Here is a 21,997-nt window from a genome sequence, read left to right on the forward strand (position 1 = left end):
CAAAACCACAGAAGCGCTATATTGAGATGATATGGTAGCTATAGCAATGACAAGGTGATATCAGTAAATAAGAATGGCATTGAGCTAGAGACGGAGACAAGACCTGAGGCTCTGGTCAACAACTCTTCTTTTCAGCACTCACATTATACTGTAAACTACATGTTATTCTTTATTCAGTCTGCACATGAAGGAAAATAGGAGTGAGAAAATACATTGATTCAAAGACAAGGAAAAAGGTAAAACAACCAGATGTTCATTGGGAATACATTTTATTAGTAATAATAATCTGCCAAATATACAGCCATTATTGATCCATCTACATATTATACATATTCATATAGGTCATTTACAAAATTAGTAATTAGTCAGAAACAGCAGATATACATCATAATTTCTCCTGCATTTCATGTTACTGTATACGTTAGAACTGAAGAACAGATCAGCATTCCCCCGGGACGGACAGACAGACGGACAGACAGCAGAGTCAATGGGAGGAGAGGAGACATGGGGTATTTCCATAGAGAACATTATGACAGTACTGACACTAATGCATCTTATTCCAGACCACAGGAAGAAGCATGAGGAGACCAGTGACGGCTCAATGAAACCCAGGGCTCGTATTTACAAAGCTTCTCAGAGTAAGAGTGCTGATCTGGGATCAGATCCCCATCTGTCCATATCTTATTCATTATGCAAAACTGATCCTATATCAGCACACTGAGACTCTTTGTAAATAAGGGTCCAGAACAATAATTACAACAAGCTGATAAATCATCTGATTCCACTAATCAAATCAAAGATCTGATTACTTTTGTTACAAAGCATTTTTTTTTTAAGTGTTTGCAAAACAGAGAAATTGAGTTTGTCCTGTATATACACACACAACATTAACTCACTTCTGATTGGCTGAAGTCTAAAGACAAAATCCAGTCTTGCCACATGAGTGTTTCAATATGCCAACAGACATTTCAGTCAGGTATTATAGAAAACAACTTACACAACTTCTCCACACAAGGAAAGTCATTGGTTAGTTCACAGCAAAGGGACACATTTTATACATTGGCTATATTCATTAGTTTTTCAGTGCATTATTGAACAAAAATGAAAGAATAGCAGACTTAAGCAAACATTTGTTAACTTCCTGTCCATGAACTATTCAAAGACACAGTTTTACTCATAAAATAGAACTGGTGTGTAAACAAGATTTCAAATCAACAACTCATAATTGACTTCACCAAGATGCAATGTACAGTCCTTCTATAGAGTACTAACTAACTGTTGTGGTTCTAATGCATTAGAACCACAACGTCCAAAGGAGCTGCAGAGGATGTCAACAGTAAACAACCATCTTAGAGGTACATTGTTCTGTAACGATTGACTATACTGTACCTCCATATACATGGCCCACTCATAGCACATCTATAAACACAAATTAGCATATATGTTATGAAATGTTGAATTTAAAGTGCTTATAGGTAGGTTATGAGTACTTCATGAAGATAGAGTTACTGTAATGTAAATCATTATCTACAATTTAGAGAATTTTGCTAAAACAAACAATGCCCTGGTGCAAAATGCTGAAGCTGGTCGTTTGCTACGGAGTTGGAACGATAACATGAAGACATTTTGAGTAGATGTAAAAATGTAAAAGCTGCCAGAATGATAAATGTCTGAAATGAATATGGATAAAAAATAAATAAATCAGTGATAATAACAGAGTGAAATATCTTCAAAAGACTGTAAACATTTCCCATAAAGGTTCTTCCTCATTACCATTTCAAATATGTACTAAATTGTCAAGTTCAGAGTATCATCCAAAAATATATTTTTTTATTTTGGTATTAGTTCAAAATCAAACACAGAAATGTAGCATTGTCTGCATGTCTTTGAAAATATATGCATATCTTTGTTAAAATAACAAAATCATAGACATTCTATAGCAATCAGGGTTAGAAGAAGCAAATGAAAAACATTCATCTTCACTTAAAAAACAGACAATATCTTGATAGGGAGATCCCACTGTCAGGGTACTGGCAACACCACAAGGATCTAATTCACTTCCAGGCCTTCGAGTTTAGAACAAGCCACACCTTGCTCCCACTCACCAGTACTTTGGCATTCTATTCCTCTGAACATGAATCACTCGATAAAAAAATCTCTCTGGTCAGTTTGTTAATTCATTGTCATCAGAGCAGCGTATTGCATTTCTTTACAATTAAACAGACCACGACACACAGTGTACAACTGTACTATGTAATCTTAATCTCTTGTGGACAGACGCACGTAACATAAATGGTAGTATGGCATCTGTCAACAGACTGTGAGATGTGACGACTAACCATTTCGCAGGTGCTCGCATCGTTCAAATTTCCGAAGGGAAAGGGACATTTTGCCCATACACTTGCCTGAAACTTGCAGAGAGTTTCCATTTTGGGGTGATGGAGACCTCGCAAGTCACGTTAGTATCTTTCTCTTAACATCTCCCCCCAGAACCGAAATGAGCACTGACGCAATTATGCAAGATTTTAGTTCTGGGTTTCCGAGATTAATATCATTTAAAAAAGTTAATCATTTACATTTTAGTCATTTAGCAGACGCTCTTATCCAGAGCGACTTACAGGAGCAATTAGGGTTAAGTGCCTTGCTCAATGGCACAGACAGATTTTTCAGCTAGTCGGCTCGGGGATTAGAACCAGCGACCTTTCGGTTACTGGCACAACGCTCTTAACCACTAAGCTACCTGCCGCCCCATGTACAAGTAACACTGCAAGGACACAGGTTTTAAGGAGACAATTTGGCAGCAAAATAATTAGAGAACCACAATTGTAAAATGACTTAACCTGCACTGTATGAGTATAATAACTTGGATAAAAATAACATCATTCTGTCAACATTTAGGACAAAAGGACGTGAAATCTGAAAAGACAAAATGATATAAAACGTACAACATATGATCAGCAAGCCAACAACACAACGGTACTCTTTAGAGATAATCCTGTGAGTATTGATGACAGTAGTTTACCTGAGTTAGATACCGGTTAACAGTGGTTAAAAATCAAGAAGCACATACATCGGACAAAGAATTATGGAGAACTGACTTCATCATAGTGCAGAGAATTACAGGGAGAGAGGGATGAGGGACTGGGGGCGCTACAACTCCTCCATTCACACAGTAAAACACAGATGGGTACACTTGACTTGACCAATGGACAGGCAGAGACAAACCACTGGAGAGAGAAGGTTATTGGTGGAGGATCTGCTGCAGCACCTCCAGCAAGTGTTTCAGGCCATAGATGTAGCCTTGGTCCTGGCTCTCGCTGGGGAAGACATGGGCAAAGTCAATCATCCTCACCTCCACTTCGCTGACCCTCTGCTCTGGATGTGGCTCCCCACGGCCTCCCTCCCCCACCCCAGACTCTTCTTCCAGTTGGGCTTTGATACCGTTGCCGTTGGGTTGCTCTGCTGGCACCAGACCTGGGCACTTCCACGTGCTGTTGTCCTCCTGGGGGTTTGGGCCTGTCGTGGTGTCGCTGGCGGCGGTGACTTCGCCATGGTGACCCCGGGTGCAGCCCTTCTTGTACATGGTGTACATGGTGGACAGGCTGTAGTCGAGCGGCACGGCAACCCGGATGTTGTTGTTGTATTCCAGTACTTCTTCATTGGGCTCACAGCAGGCGTCAGCGGCAGACGTAGTCTTCTCTGGGGGGCCCCTGAAGACATGGCCCTCAGGGCTGGGAGGGGGCAGGCCCTCATATACAAACAACAGAGAGCTAGCATAGAAGGTTAACTGGCTCTGGCCCTCGAACCATCGCAGGATGTTCTGGACCTTCAGGATACTGGCAGCGACGGCATCTTTTCTCAGACTCCTCCCATTAGAGAAGAATTTGGATAAACCTGGGAGAGGAATGGGAAAGGAAATTGTTGTTGTTGAGGAATCCAATGTTTACTGATAAGAAATATGATGGTGATGATTTGATCTGTTTAGACGATGCCTGAAGCTTTTTCTTATTAGAGAGCAAGTTCAGCAAGTGACTACAACCTACACCAGGGGTCTCCAATTACATTTAGCCGTGGGATGATTTTTGAGCGGATGGTCAGGGGGCCAGAGCATAGTTTTAAAATAAATAGTACATTGCAAATTGACCGCAAGAATCCCAAACAGATATATTATTTGACAAAAACAGAATCATTACAAACCTTGATTACATTGGGATACGATCACATATGCCTCTATCTATGCGTGGTAATACTTGGGAACAGATTTCCTCAATTAACATCACCTAGTTGATTTCCTGGTGATATTACTGTCTTATGTCCAACAACGAAAATTATATATATATATTTTTTCAAACTTAGTGGCCCAAATCAAATCAACAGGCCGAATTTGCCCTTAGGGCCACCTATTGGGGAACCCAGACCTTAAGCCTGTTGAAATAGACAGAAGGATATAATGTTGTGTATTTTGTGACAGGATTATTATTGTTTTAGGAGCTCACCATCTTTGATGGTGTCCTTGAGAAGGCCTCGCCCGTAATGTTGATCATACGAGTGATATTCGTCAGAGTTGACCTTGTACACCTGGAGGGTTAGAAGGACAGAAGGAAGAATTAACATCAATGGCAAGAAACAGTTAGATGCAGTACATAGACCTATTGTTTCTTCTCATACGGGAGCACTAAAAAGCAACGCTGCACAACTTCAAAAAGGAGATGATGCGTCTCTATATAACGTTCAACTCAAAGTGACCTCTCCATGATAGAATCACGGGTGGAATACTCCCTCTGGTGGAGAAATTATATATAAACACAATTTGCTCAAAACATTTATATTATGATGGACATGTAGAGTGGGGCCTGGAATGATTGGATCCCTTAAAAAAGATCAGCAAAAAAGACAAACAAATAACAAAAAAAGTACAATTACAAGAAAAGAAAAGAAAAAGGTTGATGATTTGCATACATTTGCATAGAGATATATTTTAAAGAACTAGTGAGTAAAGTAATTTATTTATTATTTGTATTACTTGTAAAAAACAAAATCTCTTATTCTGAGCAACTGTATTAGTATAAAATAATATAATTTTTTATGTTTTTGAGCATACAATATAGCTCAGTATGTGTTATTTATTTTATACAGTATTTGCTCACTGTAATCAAGGGATCCTATAATTCCAGACCCCACTGTAATGTGACAATGTACTTATGTGTCTGTGAGGACCCAGAGACATTCATTCCATGTCCATGCTGAGAGGAGCATTTTACCAGAGGGATTCCTCCCTCTTTCACTGCAATCAGGAACATCATTATCAGTAATGAGTCTCATCACTTTGTGGTCACACACTGCAGACAAGCAGAATTTTCCATGCTCCGAGCCAAAAAGCCCCTCCCCTGGAAAAACTCATAATAGTGAACACATCAAAACTATGAAATAACACATATGAAATCATGTAGTCAACAAAAAAATAAAGTGTTAAACAGATTCTTCAAATAGCCACCCTTTGCCTTGATGACAGCTTTGCACACTCTTGGCATTCTCTCAACCAGCTTCACCTAGAATGCTTTTCCAACAGTCTTGAAGGAGTTCCAACATATGCTGAGCACTTGTTGGCTGCTTTTCCTTCACTCTGCCTTCCGTCTCATCCCAAACTCTCTCAATTTGGTTGAGGTCGGAGGATTGTGAAGGCCAGGTCATCTGATGCAGCACTCCATCACTCTCCTTCTTGGTCAAATAGCCCTTACACAGCCTGGAGGTGTGTTGGATCATTGTCCTGTTGAAAAACAAATGATAGTCCCACTAAGCCCAAACAGATGGGATGGCGTATCGCTGCAGAATGCTGTGGTAGCCATGCTGGTTAAGTGTGTCTTGAATTCTAAATAAATCACAGACAGTGTCACCAGCAAAGCACCCTCACACCATAACACCTCCTCCTCTATGCTTTATGGTGGAAAATACACATGCAGAGATCATCCGTTCACCCACACTGCATCTCACAAAGACACGGCGGTTGGAACCAAAAATCTCAAATTTGGACTCCAGACAAAACAACACATTTCCACCGGTCTAATGTCCATTGCTCGTGTTTCTTGGCACAAGCAAGTCTCTTCTTCTTATTGGTGTCCTTTAGTAGTGGTTTCTTTGCAGCAATTCGACCATGAAAGCCTGATTCACACAGTCTCCTCTGAACAGTTGATGTTGAGATGTGTCTGTTACTTGAACTCTGAAGCATTTATTTGGGCTGCAATTTCTGAGGCTGGTAACTCTAATGAACTTTTCCTCTGCAGCAGAGGTAACTTCCATTCCTGTGGCGGTCCTCATGAGAGCCAGTTTCATCATAGCGCTTGACAGTTTTTGCAACTGCACTTGAAGAAACTTGAAAAGTTCTTGAAATTTTCCGGATTGACTGACATTCACGTCTTAAAGTAATGATGGACTGTCGTTTCTCTTTGCTTATTTGAGCTGTTCTTGCCATAATATGGACTTGGTCTTTTACCAAATAGGGCTATCTTCTGTATACCCCCCCTACCTTGCCACAACACAACTGATTGGCTCAAACGCATTAAGGAGGAAAGAAATTCCACAAATTAAGTTTTAAGCAGGCCTACCTGTTAATTGAAATGCATTCCAGGTGAATACCTCGTGAAGCTGGTTGAGAGAATGCCAAGAGTGCGCAAAGCTGTCATCAAGGCAAAGGGTGGCTATTTGAAGAATCTCAAATGTAAAATATATTTTGATTTGTTTAACACTTTTTTGCTTACTACATGATTCCATATGTGTTATTTCATACTTTTGATGTTTTCACTATTATTCTACAATGCAGAAAATAGTACAAATAAAGCAAAACCCTGGAATGAGTAGGTGTCCAAACTTTTGACTGATACTGTATGTTTAGAGTTTTCAACAGATGACAAAGACACTGGAAGCTGCTCTATACTTAGTCCACTAAAAATACAACAATCAAATGAAAATCTACTTTATTGGTCGCATACACATATTTTGCAGAGGTTATTGCAGGTGCAGCGAAATGCTTATGTTCCTAGTTTCAACAGTGCAGTATACCTAACAATACAAGACAATACACACAAATAGTCATTTTTGAATGACTACCTCGTCTCTGTACCCCATACATACAAATATATGTAAGGTCCCTCAGTCAAGCAGTGAATTTCAAACACAGATTCAACCACAAAGATCAGGGAGGATTTCCAATGCTTCGCAAAGGCACCTATTGGTAGATGGGTAAAAATGTAATAAGCAGACATTGAATATCCCTTTCAGCATGGTAAAGTTATTAATTACACTTTGGATGGTGTATCAATACACCCAGTCACTATGGGATACTAGCAGATACCCATAGACTTCCAGTCATTGCGCTAACGCCAGTTAGCATTGGCTCATGAAACTACCTCAAACTTCCTTCATACAGTACACAGAGACAAAAATGGTATCCACAAGTACATCTGACTCTTGGGGAGTAGATAAAGTGCCTCATTGCCAAAATCTCCAAGTATGCCTTTAATGCCTGTGAAAGGAGAAAACTGAGGATGGATCAACAACATTGTAGTTACTCCACAATACTAACCTAATTGACAGAGTGAAAAGAAGGAAGCCTGTACAGAATAAAACATTTCCAAAACATGCACCCTGTTTCCAACAAGGCACTAAAGTAATACTGGAAAAAATTGTGCAAAGCAATTCACTTTTTGTCCTGAATACAAAGTGTTATGTTTTGGGCAAATCCAATACAACACATTTCTGAATACCACTCTCATATTTTCAAGCAAAGTGGTGACTGCATCATGTTATGGGTATGCTTGTAATCGTTAAGGACTGGGGAGTTTTTCAGGATAAAAAAAAGAAACTGAATTGATTTATGCACAAGCAAAATCCTTGAGGAAAACCTGGTTCAGTCTGCTTTTCACCAGACACTGGGAGATTAATTCACCATTCAGATGGACAATAACCTAAAACACAAGGCCAAATCTACACTGGAATTGCTTAACAAGAAGAGAGTGAATGTTCCTGAGTGGCCAAATTACCGTTTTGACTTAAATCTGCTTGAAAATCTATGACAAGACTTGAAAATGGTTGTCTAGCAATGATCAACAACCAATTTGAAAGAATAAATGGGCAAATGTTGCACAATCCAGGTGTGGAAAGCTCTTAGAGACTTACCCAAAAAGACTCACAGCTGTAATCACTGCCAAAGGTGATTCTAACATGTATTAGGGGGTTGAATACTTACAGTTGAAGTCAGAAGTTTACATACACCTTAGCCAAAGACATTTAAACTCAGTTTTTCACAATTCCTGACATTTAATCCTAGTAAAAATTCCCCGTCTTAGGTCAGTTAGGATCACCACTTTATTTTAAGAATGTGAAATGTCAGAATAATAGGAGAGAGAATTATTTATTTCAGCTTTTATTTCTTTCATCACATTCCCAGTGGGTCAGAAGTTTACATACACTCAATTAGTATTTGGTAGCATTGCCTTTAAATTGTTTAACTTGGTTCAAACGTTTCGGGTAGCCTTCCACAAGCTTCACATAATAAGTTGGGTGAATTTTGTCCCATTCCTCCTGACAGAGCAAACAAATTGTCTATAGGATTGAGGTCAGGGCTTTGTGATGGCCACTCCAATACCTTGACTTTGTTGTCCTTAAGCCATTTTACAACTTTGGAAGTATGCTTGGGGTCATTGTCCATTTGGAAGACCCATTTGCAACCAAGCTTTAACTTCCTGAATGATGTCTTGAGATGTTGCTTCAATATATCCACATAATTTTCCTTCCTCATGATGCCATCTATTTTGTGAAGTGCACCAATTCCTCCTGCAGCAAAGCACCCCCACAGCATGATGCTGCCACCCCCGTGCTTCACAGTTGGGATGGTGTTCTTCGGCTTGCAAGCAACCCCCTTTTTCCTCCAAACATAACAATGGTCATTATGGCCAAACAGTTCTATTTTTGTTTCATCAGACAAGAGGACATTTCTTTGCACCTTGTCCCCATGTGCAGTTGCAAACCGTAGTCTGTCTTTTTTATGGCGGTTTTGGAGCAGTGGCTTCTTCCTTGCTGAGCGGCTTTGTCGATATAGGACTCGTTTTACTGTGGATATAGATACTTTTGTACCCGTTTCCTCCAGCATCTTCACAAGGTCATTTGCTGTTGTTCTGGGATTGATTTGCACTTTTCGCACCAAAGTATGTTCATTTCTAGGAGACAGAACGCGTCTTCTTCCTGAGTGGTATGATGGCTGCGTGGTCCCATGGTGTTTATACTTGCATACTATTGTTTGTACAGATGAACGTGGTGCCTTCAGGCGTTTAGAAATTGCTCCCAAGGATGAACCAGGCTTGTGGAGGTCTACAATTATTTTCTGAGTTCTTGGCTGATTTCTTTTGATTTTCCCATGATGTCAAGCAAAGAGGCACTGAGTTTGAAGGTAGGCCTTGAAATACATCCACAGGTACACCTCCAATTGACTCAAATGATGTCAATTAGCCTATCAGAAGCTTCTAAAGCCATGACATCATTTTCTGGAATTTTCCAAGCTGTTTAAAGGCACAGTCAACTTAGTTTATGTAAACTTTTGACCCACTGGAATTGTGATAAGTTAAATAATCTGTCTGTAAACAATTGTTGGAAAAATTACTTGTGTCATGCACAAGGGAGATGTCCTAACCGACTTGCCAAAACTATAGTTTTTAACAAGAAATGTGTGGCGTGGTTGAAAAATGAGTTTTAATGACTCCAAACTAAGTATATGTAAACTTCCAACTTCAACTGTATATTATTTTTTACAACTGTTCGAATTTTCTTCCACTTTGACAGAGTATTTTGTGTAGATCTTTGACAAATAATGACAATTATATCCATTTTAATCCCACTTTGTAACAACAAAATGCGTAAAAAGTCAAGGGGTGTGAATACTTTCTGAAGGCAAGATGATGCTGGACTAGAATACAGTATATACACATATGAAGTGGGTAAAACATTAAAGTGACCAGTGATCAATGACTATGTACATAGGGCAACAGTCTCTAAGGTGCAGGGCAGGGTACTGGGCGGGGGCCCGCTAATGGTGACTATTTAACAGTCTGATGGCCTGGAGATAGAAGCTGTTTTTCCCAGTCTCTCAGTCCCAGCTTTGATGCACTGTCCCCGCCTTCTAGTTGAGGAGGCCATTCAACTAAAGGTAACTGCCAAAATAAAAGAAACACTAACATAAAGCGTCTTAACAGGGCGTTCGGCCACCACAAGCCGCCAGAACAGCTTCAATGCACCATGGCATAGATTCTACAAGTGTCTGGAACTCTATTGGAGGGATGCGACACCATTCTTCTACAAGAAATTCCATCATTTGGTATTTTTTTGATGGTGGTGGAAAATGCTGTCTCAGGCACCGCTCCAGAATCTCCCATAAGGGGTTAAATTGGGTTGAGATCTGGTGACAGAGACACACACCCCCTTTAAACCCCCTATGCTCATTTGAGACCCCTCTTTCAAAGTCACAGAGATCTCTTCTTCTAGAATGGTAGCCAAAATAATGGGCAACTAGGAACTTTTATACATGACCCTAAGCATGATGGGATGTTAATGGATTAATTAACTCAGTAAACACATCTGTGTGGAAACACCTGCTTTCAATATACTTTGTATAAGTGTTTCCTTTCTTTTGGCAGTTGGTCCTTGGGGTGGAGATGAGGTCTTTGCTCTTCTGTAAGTCATTATGGAATGGTAGAATAGTGTTATGTTGGATTTGGCCCTGTGTGATTGATTGGTCAGTGACGACCAAACAGAGAGACGTCAGAATGGACCTGAATGAGGTATTGAACTCTTCACATAAACATTAACCTTGTGAGGTGTGGAGCCAGTCTGACAGGAACTAGGAAGTGGGGAATTGGAAGGTTACGGCAGACTAATGACAAACTCCATTCCATCTCAAATTACCCAGGCAAACAGCAATATTATCTTAAAAACAACACCTGACCTAAATAACTTATATGTATATGTCAACTGTATGTATGTAAGCATGAAGTTGATAGATGTGACTGACTGTAGACCCACAGTCTCTGTTTTCTCAGTAATTTGTCAGTCAGGTCCTTTTTTATTTTAAAAGTATGTAGTTCTTGTTGAGCTGTTTGTCTATTAAAGTTCGGTATTATGCCATGTGTTGTGTGGACCCCAGGAAGAGTAGCTGCTGTTTTCGAAACAGCTAATTGTGATCCTAATAAAATAGAAATAACAAATGCACCTAAATGATCCTTCCAGTCTCTAATCCGCCGCTCTGGTTTGGCTGCCCAGGCAGGTGTATCAACACCTGGTAAACGCCCTTGGAGGGATTATTGTCATTGTGTTCCTGTGATTGCCATATTAACAGAAAACAACTAGTCTAATGGTGTAGATGATGTAATTGGGTATTGATTCTACTTGTTCAATACTAGTTTAACTGGTTTTTGCAACTATACTGAACAAAATAATAAATGCAACATGCAACACTTCTGTTGAGTTTGCAGGCCATGGAAGAACTGGGACATTTTCAGCTTCCAGGAATTGTGTACAGATCCTTGTGACATGGGGCCGTGCATTATCATGCTGAAACTTGAGGTGATGGCGGCGGATGAATGGCACGACAATGGGCCTCAGGATCTCGTCACGTCATCTCTGTGCATTCAAATTGCCATTGATAAAATGCAATTGTGTTTGTTGTCCGTAGCTTATGCCTGCCCATACCATAACCCCACCGCCACCATGGGGCACTGTGTTAACAACCCGCTCGCCCACACAACGCCATACACGTGGTCTGCAGTTGTGAGGCCGGTTAGACCAAATTCTGTAAAACGACGTTAGAGGCGGCTTATGATAGAGAACTTAACATTCAATTCTCTGGCAACAGCTCGGGTGGACATTCCTGCAGTCAGCATGCCAATTGCACACTCCGTCAACTTGAGACATCTGTGCATTGTGTTGTGTGACAAAACTGCACATTTTAGAGTGGCCTTTTTCCCCAGCACAAGGTGCACCTGTGTAATGATCATGCAGTTTATTCAGCTTCTTAATATGCCACACCTGTCAGGTGGATGGATTCTCTTGGCAAAGGAGAAATGCTCACTAACAGGGTTATAAACAAATTTGTGCACAGAATTTGACAGAAATAAGCTTTTTGTGCATATGTAACGTTTCTGGGATCTTTTATTTCAGCTCATGAAACATGGGACCAACACTTTACATGTTGCGTTTATATTTTTGTTCAGTGTATATGCAGTTGAGCTAGGGCAAAAGCACTCAGTTTTTCTTTAACTAAATTTTTCAACCTTGACAGAAATAAAGTATTAATATAATGAACACAGTGGATATCAGAAGTGATCTAAACAACCCTTAATATAGAAACAACCTCACAGTCGGACCTTTCTCTACCGTTACAATCTCAATGGTTACTAATGCCAAGTAACCACTAATGATTATCTAATAGGCAGTTACTCTGAAATTGTAACCGAAGCTTTATGGGAATTTCAGAACACGGTCATTCATCAGCAAGCAGGAACAGCAAGCAGGAACTCCCCAGTGAATTAACAACGTTTAGCTCATGTAATGATTTGCATGATATTGATCAATTGAAGCCAGGTTTGTTCTAAGGTAACTTTAATACGCTAAAGTAGCTAATCTTTAACTAGTAGCCAATGATTTATGATATGATGAAGATGCAGAAAGGATTTTGTTTAGCTTTCTACCTAGCGCTGTATAATAAACTACTTTTTTATTTGTATGAGAGGGGTATTCGTTCATTTTTGATAGGCTACTTGATGAAGCATATGTTGTTAGCCAGCTAGCAGTGCTTTATGTGCTATTGTCTTGAGAAAATAAACCCTCAATTGTCTGCACATTCTTGTGAATAGTTGCATTATTCAGGGTTGTAACTTGGTTTAGATGAGAAGTTGCTCACATAGTTGATTAATAGTTTGTTAAAGGATGCTAATGGCTTCTGTGATATTTACTGTAAATATTGCTGCTCAGCAAGAATGTTGAGTTGCCAAGCCAGGGCCAAAGAAAGGTAAGGCAAGGATGTACTTTGAATTGAAAAGTAGAAATCTCTTTGCAGCACAGACTCTCAATCTGAATAAGCCCCAAGGTACTGCCACACAGGTCTCATATAGCCCCTCTCAATAAAATGAATGGCATTAGCAATTGGAGAGCCCTTTTCAACCCAGTGGGAGGGACTCATGATGAGGCTGAAGAGGAAGACTCACCCTCATTCCGAGAAGCAGGAAGCCAACTTCCTCCATGAGAGGGTACTTCTTGATCTGCTGGTCCCGCTTCTCGTGGGAGGCATAGGGGTCGTAGCTCTTCTGGCCGATCTTCACATCCATAATACAAGGCTTCTGGAACCGCCGAGTCACGTCCTCCAGTTTCAGGTACAGCTCTGTGATGTAATCAGAGGGCGCAGAAACATGGCATGAGAGACGTTGGACATTTAGACAAATAAATCAACCTATTTGGCCACTAGAATGATAGAAGAGGCGGTGTTTCACCCCTACAGCCATACAGTATTTCTAGGAGCAAAGCACTGCCATGATTGTTTACGTTTATACAACGGGTGGGTCTAATCCTGAATGCTGATTGGTTTAAACTGCATTCCAGCCGGTGACAGAAGTATTTTTGAATGGAGTGCTGTCCTAGGATCCGTTTCTGCCTTTTAAATCCAAATGAGTATGATTTTATGGGCAGGGAGGACCGGAACCTAGATTAGCACTCCTCCTCAGAGTTATTTTATGAATACAGACCCTGGTACATGTTGAAGTCATGTTTTTAATACTGTCCTAGGGATGTTTAAGGATTTCTTATGGACCGGTGTTTACCGTTAGGATATTCAGGCGAGGACCAGGTGCCAAAGTATTTAGGGAGGTGATGCTGGAGGTCCAACAGACACGGGTCGCCGCAGTCCTCAGCGTAGACCTGGACGAAGCAAAGGACATCCTTGTTGAAGAATCAAAATCAGCTCATTTGCGGGAACTAATCCCCATCTCTATGTGGGAATTTCAATGTCTTTATTGATAGGGGTGTTGTTTCACCAACATGTCACATGTAGGGGTGGCCTAGCGGTTAGAACAGTTGGCCAGTAACCAAAAGGTCGCTGGTTCAAAAACCCGAGCTGACAATGTGAAAAATCTGCCGATGTGCCCTTGAGCAAGGCACTTAACCCTAATTTGCTCCAGCTACAATTTTCCTTCCCTTTTATAGTTTACTACCGTGAAATGGTGGTGGAAGTAGCCAAGTTTAACTACTAATACATGATTCCTCTGTAAGAGTGTTTCCAAAGCAACCATTTCATCCTGTGGACATTTAGTCCACTTTAACAATAGGAGAGTAAGCAGTTCCGGTGGAAAGCCCTGATAACCCTCTGGTTAAAATGTTGCAGTGGGCACGTCAAGATAAACACCTTTCCTAAACCCTTCAATAAACAGATAGCCCACTGGTTTATATGCAGAGTGTGCCAACCTTGCCCACTGAGCTAGTAAAGACGTGGACTACATTACTGGACACAGTATGGCCTGCTAGGCTTCCTCAAGAGCTACTCAGGGAGATTGAAATAATACCCCTCTCTTTTTATTAACATTTAATCTAAACGTCAACTTGAACATAACTTTATTGAAACTGACATGGAAAGATTGTTCCCAAGTACACAAGTAACATTTTGAATAATTTAAAGTGATTACTTTTTGCTGACTTCATGTAGAACTGAGAGCAATTTCATAGAGAATACTGTAACTGTACAGTCAAAATTGATGTACTTTCAGATAATATCTATTTTGTATCTTTTTGGAGCATCAAAATACGTGGATGGTTACCTTGCTGTAGAACCGCATCTCTCTAGGACCTCGGGGAGGGGGCTGGAGCTGTTTGAGTACTGTGCCATCAGGATGTTGCAATATGCCTGTTGTAACAAAAGGTGTGGGCCATTCTGACACTTAGTAAAGATCTAGTACTGGTTGCCACATAAAGGCCTAGTCTGAATATTTCAGAAATACATCCTTCCTTCCTGCTAAATAATCACTGATCAGACAACTGTGCAACCATGTTAGATTTGTAGTTACTTCAAGAGAGGAAGGAAGAATGCATTTAGAAAGTATTCAGACAGGGCTAGGGTTGCAAAGCTACTGGTAATTTACCAATGTTACTAGAATCTTCTGTAATTTTGGTAATTAACAGGTAATCTAGGTAATTTATACATTAATCACTTTTTTTTTTAAATGTATTCATATATAATAGTCATATTGTCTATGAGTTTCTAGTGGATACACCATATGGTTCAAGAGAAAATAGCCTAATTAAGGAAAAAAGCATCTATATAATAATATAATAATATGCCATTTAGCAGACGCTTTTATCCAAAGCGACTTACAGTCATGCGTGCATACATTTTTTTTTTTGTGTATGGGTGGTCCCGGGGATCGAACCCACTACCTTGGCGTTACAAGTGCCGTGCTCTACCAGCTGAGCTACAGAGGACCACAAGCAACAATCTAAGCAACAATCTAAGCAACAATCTAAGCAACAATGGGCATTTTTTTAATTAACTCTGCAACTCTTCCAACTATTGACTTTTTTCACAACTGCCACCAGTTTGGTGCCAAAACATTTACAACAAAGACACATTGACATAGTCAAATAAATAAAAGTGTTAAAAAATATATATAAAGGATATTTCATGCTGAAACCCTCATATTAAAAACCAACGCTATTCACTAAGTTGATGGTTTATATTTAGGATAATGTTTTACAGCTTTGTCATTCTATTTTTTATTTTTTAAATCATATTATTTTACATGTGATAAGGCCACACAGAGAGCCAGAGATAATTACAGACACCTGTGATAATCTGAAGTACCCAAAAATGGCACTAGATTTCATCTGATAAATTCCCCCTAAAAAGCTTGAAAGTTACAAAAATATATATAGTAACACACACCCTACCTTTGCAAACCTAGACAGGGCCAAACAGTTTGCCAGTTGGGAACCAGCAATACCAAACTGAGAAGTGCAAAGGTTAACTTGTGTTTAACATGAAGTCATAAAACGATGTACCTTATACAAAAACGCCTGAGCACCAGTAACCTATAAAGTCTGACACTATAGACTCACTGTGTGAGACTTTGCTCTAATATTAGATAGATAGGAGTTGGAAAAAGAAATGAACACTCCCAAGCATCAGCGTTTAATCAACTCTGAGGTTAGATGTATCAAGAGTCTTTAGAAAGTGACCTAAATACGAATGTGACACCCATTCCTTCCTGAGTGTAGGATTCAACTGAAAGGCTCTTAGCAGAGACAACCGGTTTTAAATCCCACTTACACTGGTGCTCTGTCACTGTCTCCGAGGCCAGAAATAATTTTTACATTTTAGTAATTTAGCAGACGCTCTTATCCAGAGCGACTTACAGTTAGTGAGCGCATACATTTTCATACTGGCACCCCGTGGGAAACGAACCCACAACCTTGGCGTTGCAAGCGCCATGCTCTACCAACTGAGCTACAGGGGACAAATAATACATTGGTTCTTCCCACTCTTGACAGTTCAGTTTTAGCAGTCTTACTTCAGGCATTGGATTTTGTAAGCCTATCAGGAGTGATCAGTATTCCCCTATTAATTTAGCAGTAGCCCAAATGCAGCCCCTGCAGGAAGACCCCCCACCCCTCGATAAGTTCAGTCACTGACCTACTTTATCAACGCCATACTTATGACCGGCCACCTGATGGGAGAGCGGCACACATCCGTTCAGGTGGGCCGCCTGCGATCCTCCCTGGGCGTTCTTCTCCTTCACCGAGCCGGAGAGACAAGTCCCCAGGTTCACCATGGGTCTATTGATTTCCAGTCTTCCCAAAGCTAAAGAGTCCATTATCTGATGTTGAGTCGACATGCGCAATTCAATGGCTTTCAATAAAATGAAATAGGCAATCTATAATTCACATGTTGATATTAGTTAGGTAATCAGCGCAACCCCCACACAATTTCGAACACCGAGGGGTATCTTCATCGAATTCGTCAAATGGGCTCGCGTTCAGCACCAAGTCTAACCTAGTATTTACAATGTAGCAAGGCTGCAAAAGCACCGCTACAATGAGTTTCATATCTTGGTCGGCAACATTAATACAGTCTGGCCACATTCCACTTCCTCAAGGAACTGTTCTGACGACACAAGACCGATATTTGCGTGCAATTTCGAAAAGTGGAGTTTCTTCTAAACTACTTATAGCGCGACCCGTTTTGTTTGCTATTTGGAAAACACATACATTACAAACAAGCCCCGTTGTTTGCTGCTTATATTACACGTCCCACAATGCTAAAAGACAGGCTGCTAACCGTGACATCACATCTGACGTACAGGCTCCTTGACGCAAAATTGTTTATCAATAAAAAATAAGCACGGGAAACAATATAATGTCGGACACGCTATCGATGTCTTTTGAAGAATTGCAAGGGTCTTCACATTCGAACATTATCCAATGTGTGTGGCTGGGCGGCTATCCCATCTCATCTTGCTAGCTAACGTTACCTACCTACACTTGCGACACTGCCCCTACTGTCGCAATTATATCTACTTCTGGCAACAGCTTCAGTGCAGCGGCTTTTCCATCACTATCGAAAAAATAGCCTAGTTAACACAGCCACAAAGTCATAAACTCCGCCTACTTCTTCAATTTATCTTAATGAAATCAGATTTTAAACCTAATCTTAACACTAACCTGAACCGCACGGATAACCTTATGCCTACACCTAGCCTTAAATTAAGACCAAAAAGTACATTATTGTTTTCATACATTTTTACAATATTGCAAATGTTTACTTCGTGGCTGTGCTATCTAGTGGAAACCACTTTCCACGTGATTTGGTGGTATGGCAACACAAGACTATCAACTGTCTAATCTAGAGGAATATGCCTACCTAAAATGCCTGCATCATAGGTAAGTAAGCGAAATGTAAAACCATGATTTTATTTAATTTAAAGCTGCAAAATGTTACTTTTTGTATGAATGACCAAATTCACATAGAAATGTGTGTTATAGATCTGCAATTTTCATTGAAAGCAAGCCTAAGAAGCTGTAGATCTGTTCTATATACGTTATTTCTATGCTTCCCGTTCTTAAATTTCGTCTTTGCGTCTTTTACTTTTGATTTTGGTACACCAGCTTCAAACAGCAATATTTTTGGTTACTGAAATGTTTTTTTTTTACAGATTTAGATGGTCCAATGATTCTCTACACCTTTCTTTGTTTCGTCACATAAACTAAAATTAGGTGAACTCTTCGAAATTTAGCAACCAGGAAATGGCGCTGCGATTTCTGCGTATTGCACTATTAATATTTTCTATTTGCAGGAGGTCTCTATTAACCCTAGCCCTTGATCATTACTCCCAGTTCCATTACATTACACATAAAAGTCTTTTTTAAGAGCCACGACGCTCGGTCTGAACATTAACATGCATAAGAATCTTACCATTCATATCATGATTTTTGTTATTATTTTTTAATAACGAAACTTAATAAGTCGGTTCTTTTGAATGTGTTGCCACATTTAATAACATACATGCTAAGTAGCCATGTTCCCAACTGCTGTCATGTTTTAGTGCATTCGCACAAGTAGACAGTATGAATTGACCCATTCATCCCAAAACACACCTTTATAGGGTTAGGGTTCCCACACGGCCATATTTCCATGTTACAGTGCTTGTTTACAGAAAACAGATGGATGACAGAGCGGACCACCTGTGCTAATTATCTCTCTGCGTCTCCGAACACCTGTGTGTAAACGGAAGACAGAGGCCACAAACGTGTTGTCACTGAAAAATACTGTCGGCTGCAACTGTGTTAAAACAGTGTACAGTAAGTATCTTGCATTTGTGAAATTATTTTGATGTGATATGAAAGTAGAGGGATTTATGTTTCTAGAACCGTACCGCAATTGAGAATCGATTGACGTTTAGAAATAGTATTTGGCTGTTTTGTCTTCCAGAGCAAATTCTCCCTTTAAACACAACATGTAAGGTCCTTGGACTAAGGAGTAACGTTAGGCTCCTTAAGTCCAATATTGAGCTATATTAGCCCATCACCGTGCACAAAGCAATTTCATTTATCTTATGATTTTATCATTCTGAAACACTCATACGGAGTACTGAAACATCATCACTAGTTTTCTTTCCAGTGTTCTCAGCCTGTAAATAAGACTCAATAACAAATCACACTGTAGTGGTAATTATAGTTAGAAAATCACGTTATCATAATTGTGCCATATCTTGTAAACATGGTTGGGTTTATAAGTAAGTTAATTACATTTGAAGATGTCCACTCAATCATCATAACTTTGGGCATAATTATACTGTTTAAAGGCCCCCCAATAATGCATATATTAATTTAATTTAATCAATACAAATGTACTGAACAAAAATATAAACGCATTATGCAACAATTTCAAAGATTTTACTGAGTTGCAGTTCATATGGGGAATTCAGTCAATTGAAATAAATTCATTAGGCGCTAATCTATGGATTTCACATGACTGGGAATACAGATAAGCATCTGTTGGTCACAGATACCTTAAAAAAAAAAGGGCATTCAAATTGCCATCGATAAAATGCAATTGTGTTCGTTGTCCGTAGCTTATGCCTGCCCATACCATAACCCCACGCCACCATGGGTCACTCTGTTCACAACGTTGACATCAGCAAACCGCTCGCCCACACGACGCCATACAAATGGTTTGCAGTTGTGAGGCCAGTTGGATGTACTGCCAAACTCTTTAAAACGATGTTGGAGGTGACTTATGGTAGTCAGCATGCCAATTGCACGCTCCCTCAAAACTTGAGACATATGTGGTATTGTGTTGTGTGACAAAACGGTACATTTTAGAGTGGCCTTTTATTGTCCCCAGCACAAGGTGCACCTGTGTAATGATCATGCTGTTTCATCAGCTTCTTGATATGCCACACCTGTCAGGTGGATGGATTATCTTGGCAAAGAAGAAATGCTCACTAACAGGGATGTAAACAAATTTGTGCACACAATTTGAGAAAAATAAGCTTTTTGTGCGTATGGAACATTTCTTTGATCTTTTATTTCAGCTCATGAAACATGGGACCAACACTTTATATGTTGCATTTTTGTTCAGTGTGTATATACACTGCTCAAAAAAATAAAGGGAACACTTAAACAACACATCCTAGATCTGAATGAATGAAATAATCTTATTAAATACTTTTTTCTTTACATAGTTTAATGTGCTGACAACAAAATCACACAAAAATTATCAATGGAAATCACATTTATCAACCCATGGAGGTCTGGATTTGGAGTCACCCTCAAAATTGAAGTGGAAACCCACACTACAGGCTGATCCAACTTTGATGTAATGTCCTTAAAACAAGTCAAAATGAGGCTCAGTAGTGTGTGTGGCCTCCACGTGCCTGTATGACCTCCCTACAACGCCTGGGCATGCTCCTGATGAGGTGGCGGATGGTCTCCTGAGGGATCTCCTCCCAGACCTGGACTAAAGCATCCGCCAACTCCTGGACAGTCTGTGGTGCAACGTGGTGTTGGTGGATGGAGCGAGACATGATGTCCCAGATGTGCTCAATTGGATTCAGGTCTGGGGAACGGGCGGGCCAGTCCATAGCATCAATGCCTTCCTCTTGCAGGAACTGCTGACACACTCCAGCCACAAGAGGTCTAGCATTGTCTTGCATTAGGAGGAACCCAGGGCCAACCGCACCAGCATATGGTCTCACAAGGGGTCTGAGGATCTCATCTCTGTACCTAATGGCAGTCAGGCTACCTCTGGCGAGCACATGGAGGGCTGTGCGGCCCCCCAAAGAAATGCCACCCCACACCATGACTGACCTACCGCCAAACCGGTCATGCTGGAGGATGTTGCAGGCAGCAGAACGTTCTCCACAGCGTCTCCAGACTCTGTCACGTCTGTCACATGTGCTCAGTGTGAACCTGCTTTCATCTGTGAAGAGCACAGGGCGCCAGTGGCGTATATACACTGCTCAAAAAAATAAAGGGAACACTTAAACAACACAATGTAACTCCAAGTCAATAACACTTCTGTGAAATCAAACTGTCCACTTAGGAAGCAACACTGATTGACAATACATTTCACATGCTGTTGTGCAAATGGAATAGACAACAGGTGGAAATTATAGGCAATTAGCAAGACACCCCCAATAAAGAAGTGGTTCTGCAGGTGGTGACCACAGACCACTTCTCAGTTCCTATGCTTCCTGGCTGATGTTTTGGTCACTTTTGAATGCTGGCGGTGCTTTCACTCTAGTGGTAGCATGAGACGGAGTCTACAACCCACACAAGTGGCTCAGGTAGTGCAGCTCATCCAGGATGGCACATCAATGCGAGCTGTGGCAAGAAGGTTTGCTGTGTCTGTCAGCGTAGTGTCCAGAGCATGGAGGCGCTACCAGGAGGCAGGCCAGTACATCAGGAGACGTGGAGGAGGCCGTAGGAGGGCAACAACCCAGCAGCAGGACCGCTACCTCCGCCTTTGTGTAAGGAGGAGCAGGAGGAGCACTGCCAGAGCCCTGCAAAATGACCTCCAGCAGGCCACAAATGTGCATGTGTCTGCTCAAACGGTCAGAAACAGACTCCATGAGGGTGGTATGAGGGCCCGACGTCCAGAGGTGGGGGTTGTGCTTACAGCCCAACACCGTGCAGGACGTTTGGCATTTGCCAGAGAACACCAAGATTGGTAAATTCGCCACTGGCGCCCTGTGCTCTTCACAGATGAAAGCAGGTTCACACTGAGCACATGTGACAGACGTGACAGAGTCTGGAGACGCCGTGGAGAACGCTCTGCTACCTGCAACATCCTCCAGCATGACCGGTTTGGCGGTGGGTCAGTCATGGTGTGGGGTGGCATTTCTTTGGGGGGCCGCACAGCCCTCCATGTGCTCGCCAGAGGTAGCCTGACTGCCATTAGGTACCGAGATGAGAT

The 21,997-nt window shown here is 40.8% G+C and overlaps 1 protein-coding gene across 1 annotated transcript; it reads right to left on the reverse strand.

Moving 5' to 3' along the window:
* Positions 1 to 1,837: 1,837 nt before the first annotated feature.
* LOC311132787 (inositol polyphosphate multikinase-like) lies at positions 1,838 to 17,584 on the reverse strand. Its single transcript, XM_084166125.1, has 6 exons — positions 16,715 to 17,584; positions 14,847 to 14,932; positions 13,857 to 13,953; positions 13,248 to 13,420; positions 4,497 to 4,578; positions 1,838 to 3,894 (listed from the first exon to the last, which is right to left on the reverse strand). The coding sequence occupies exons 1-6, from the start codon at positions 16,914 to 16,916 to the stop codon at positions 3,242 to 3,244; spliced, it is 1,293 nt and encodes a 430-aa protein (XP_084022251.1). The 5' UTR covers positions 16,917 to 17,584; the 3' UTR covers positions 1,838 to 3,241.
* Between the last annotated feature and the right edge of the window lie 4,413 nt (positions 17,585 to 21,997).

This window comes from Coregonus lavaretus, assembly GCF_964263955.1.
Source record: "Coregonus lavaretus genome assembly, chromosome: 1".
Taxonomy (NCBI): Eukaryota; Metazoa; Chordata; class Actinopteri; order Salmoniformes; family Salmonidae; genus Coregonus; species Coregonus lavaretus.

Excerpts from the sequence above, each read along its gene's own strand:
- LOC311132787 (XM_084166125.1), bottom strand. The coding sequence starts at position 16,916 with ATGTCGACTCAACATCAGATAATGGACTCTTTAGCTTTGGGAAGACTG. Across the intron at positions 13,421-13,856 it reads CTCGCCTGAATATCCTAACG|AGCTGTACCTGAAACTGGAG; the intron begins GTAAACACCGGT and ends ATTACATCACAG. Across the intron at positions 3,895-4,496 it reads CAAGGACACCATCAAAGATG|GTTTATCCAAATTCTTCTCT; the intron begins GTGAGCTCCTAA and ends TTCCTCTCCCAG.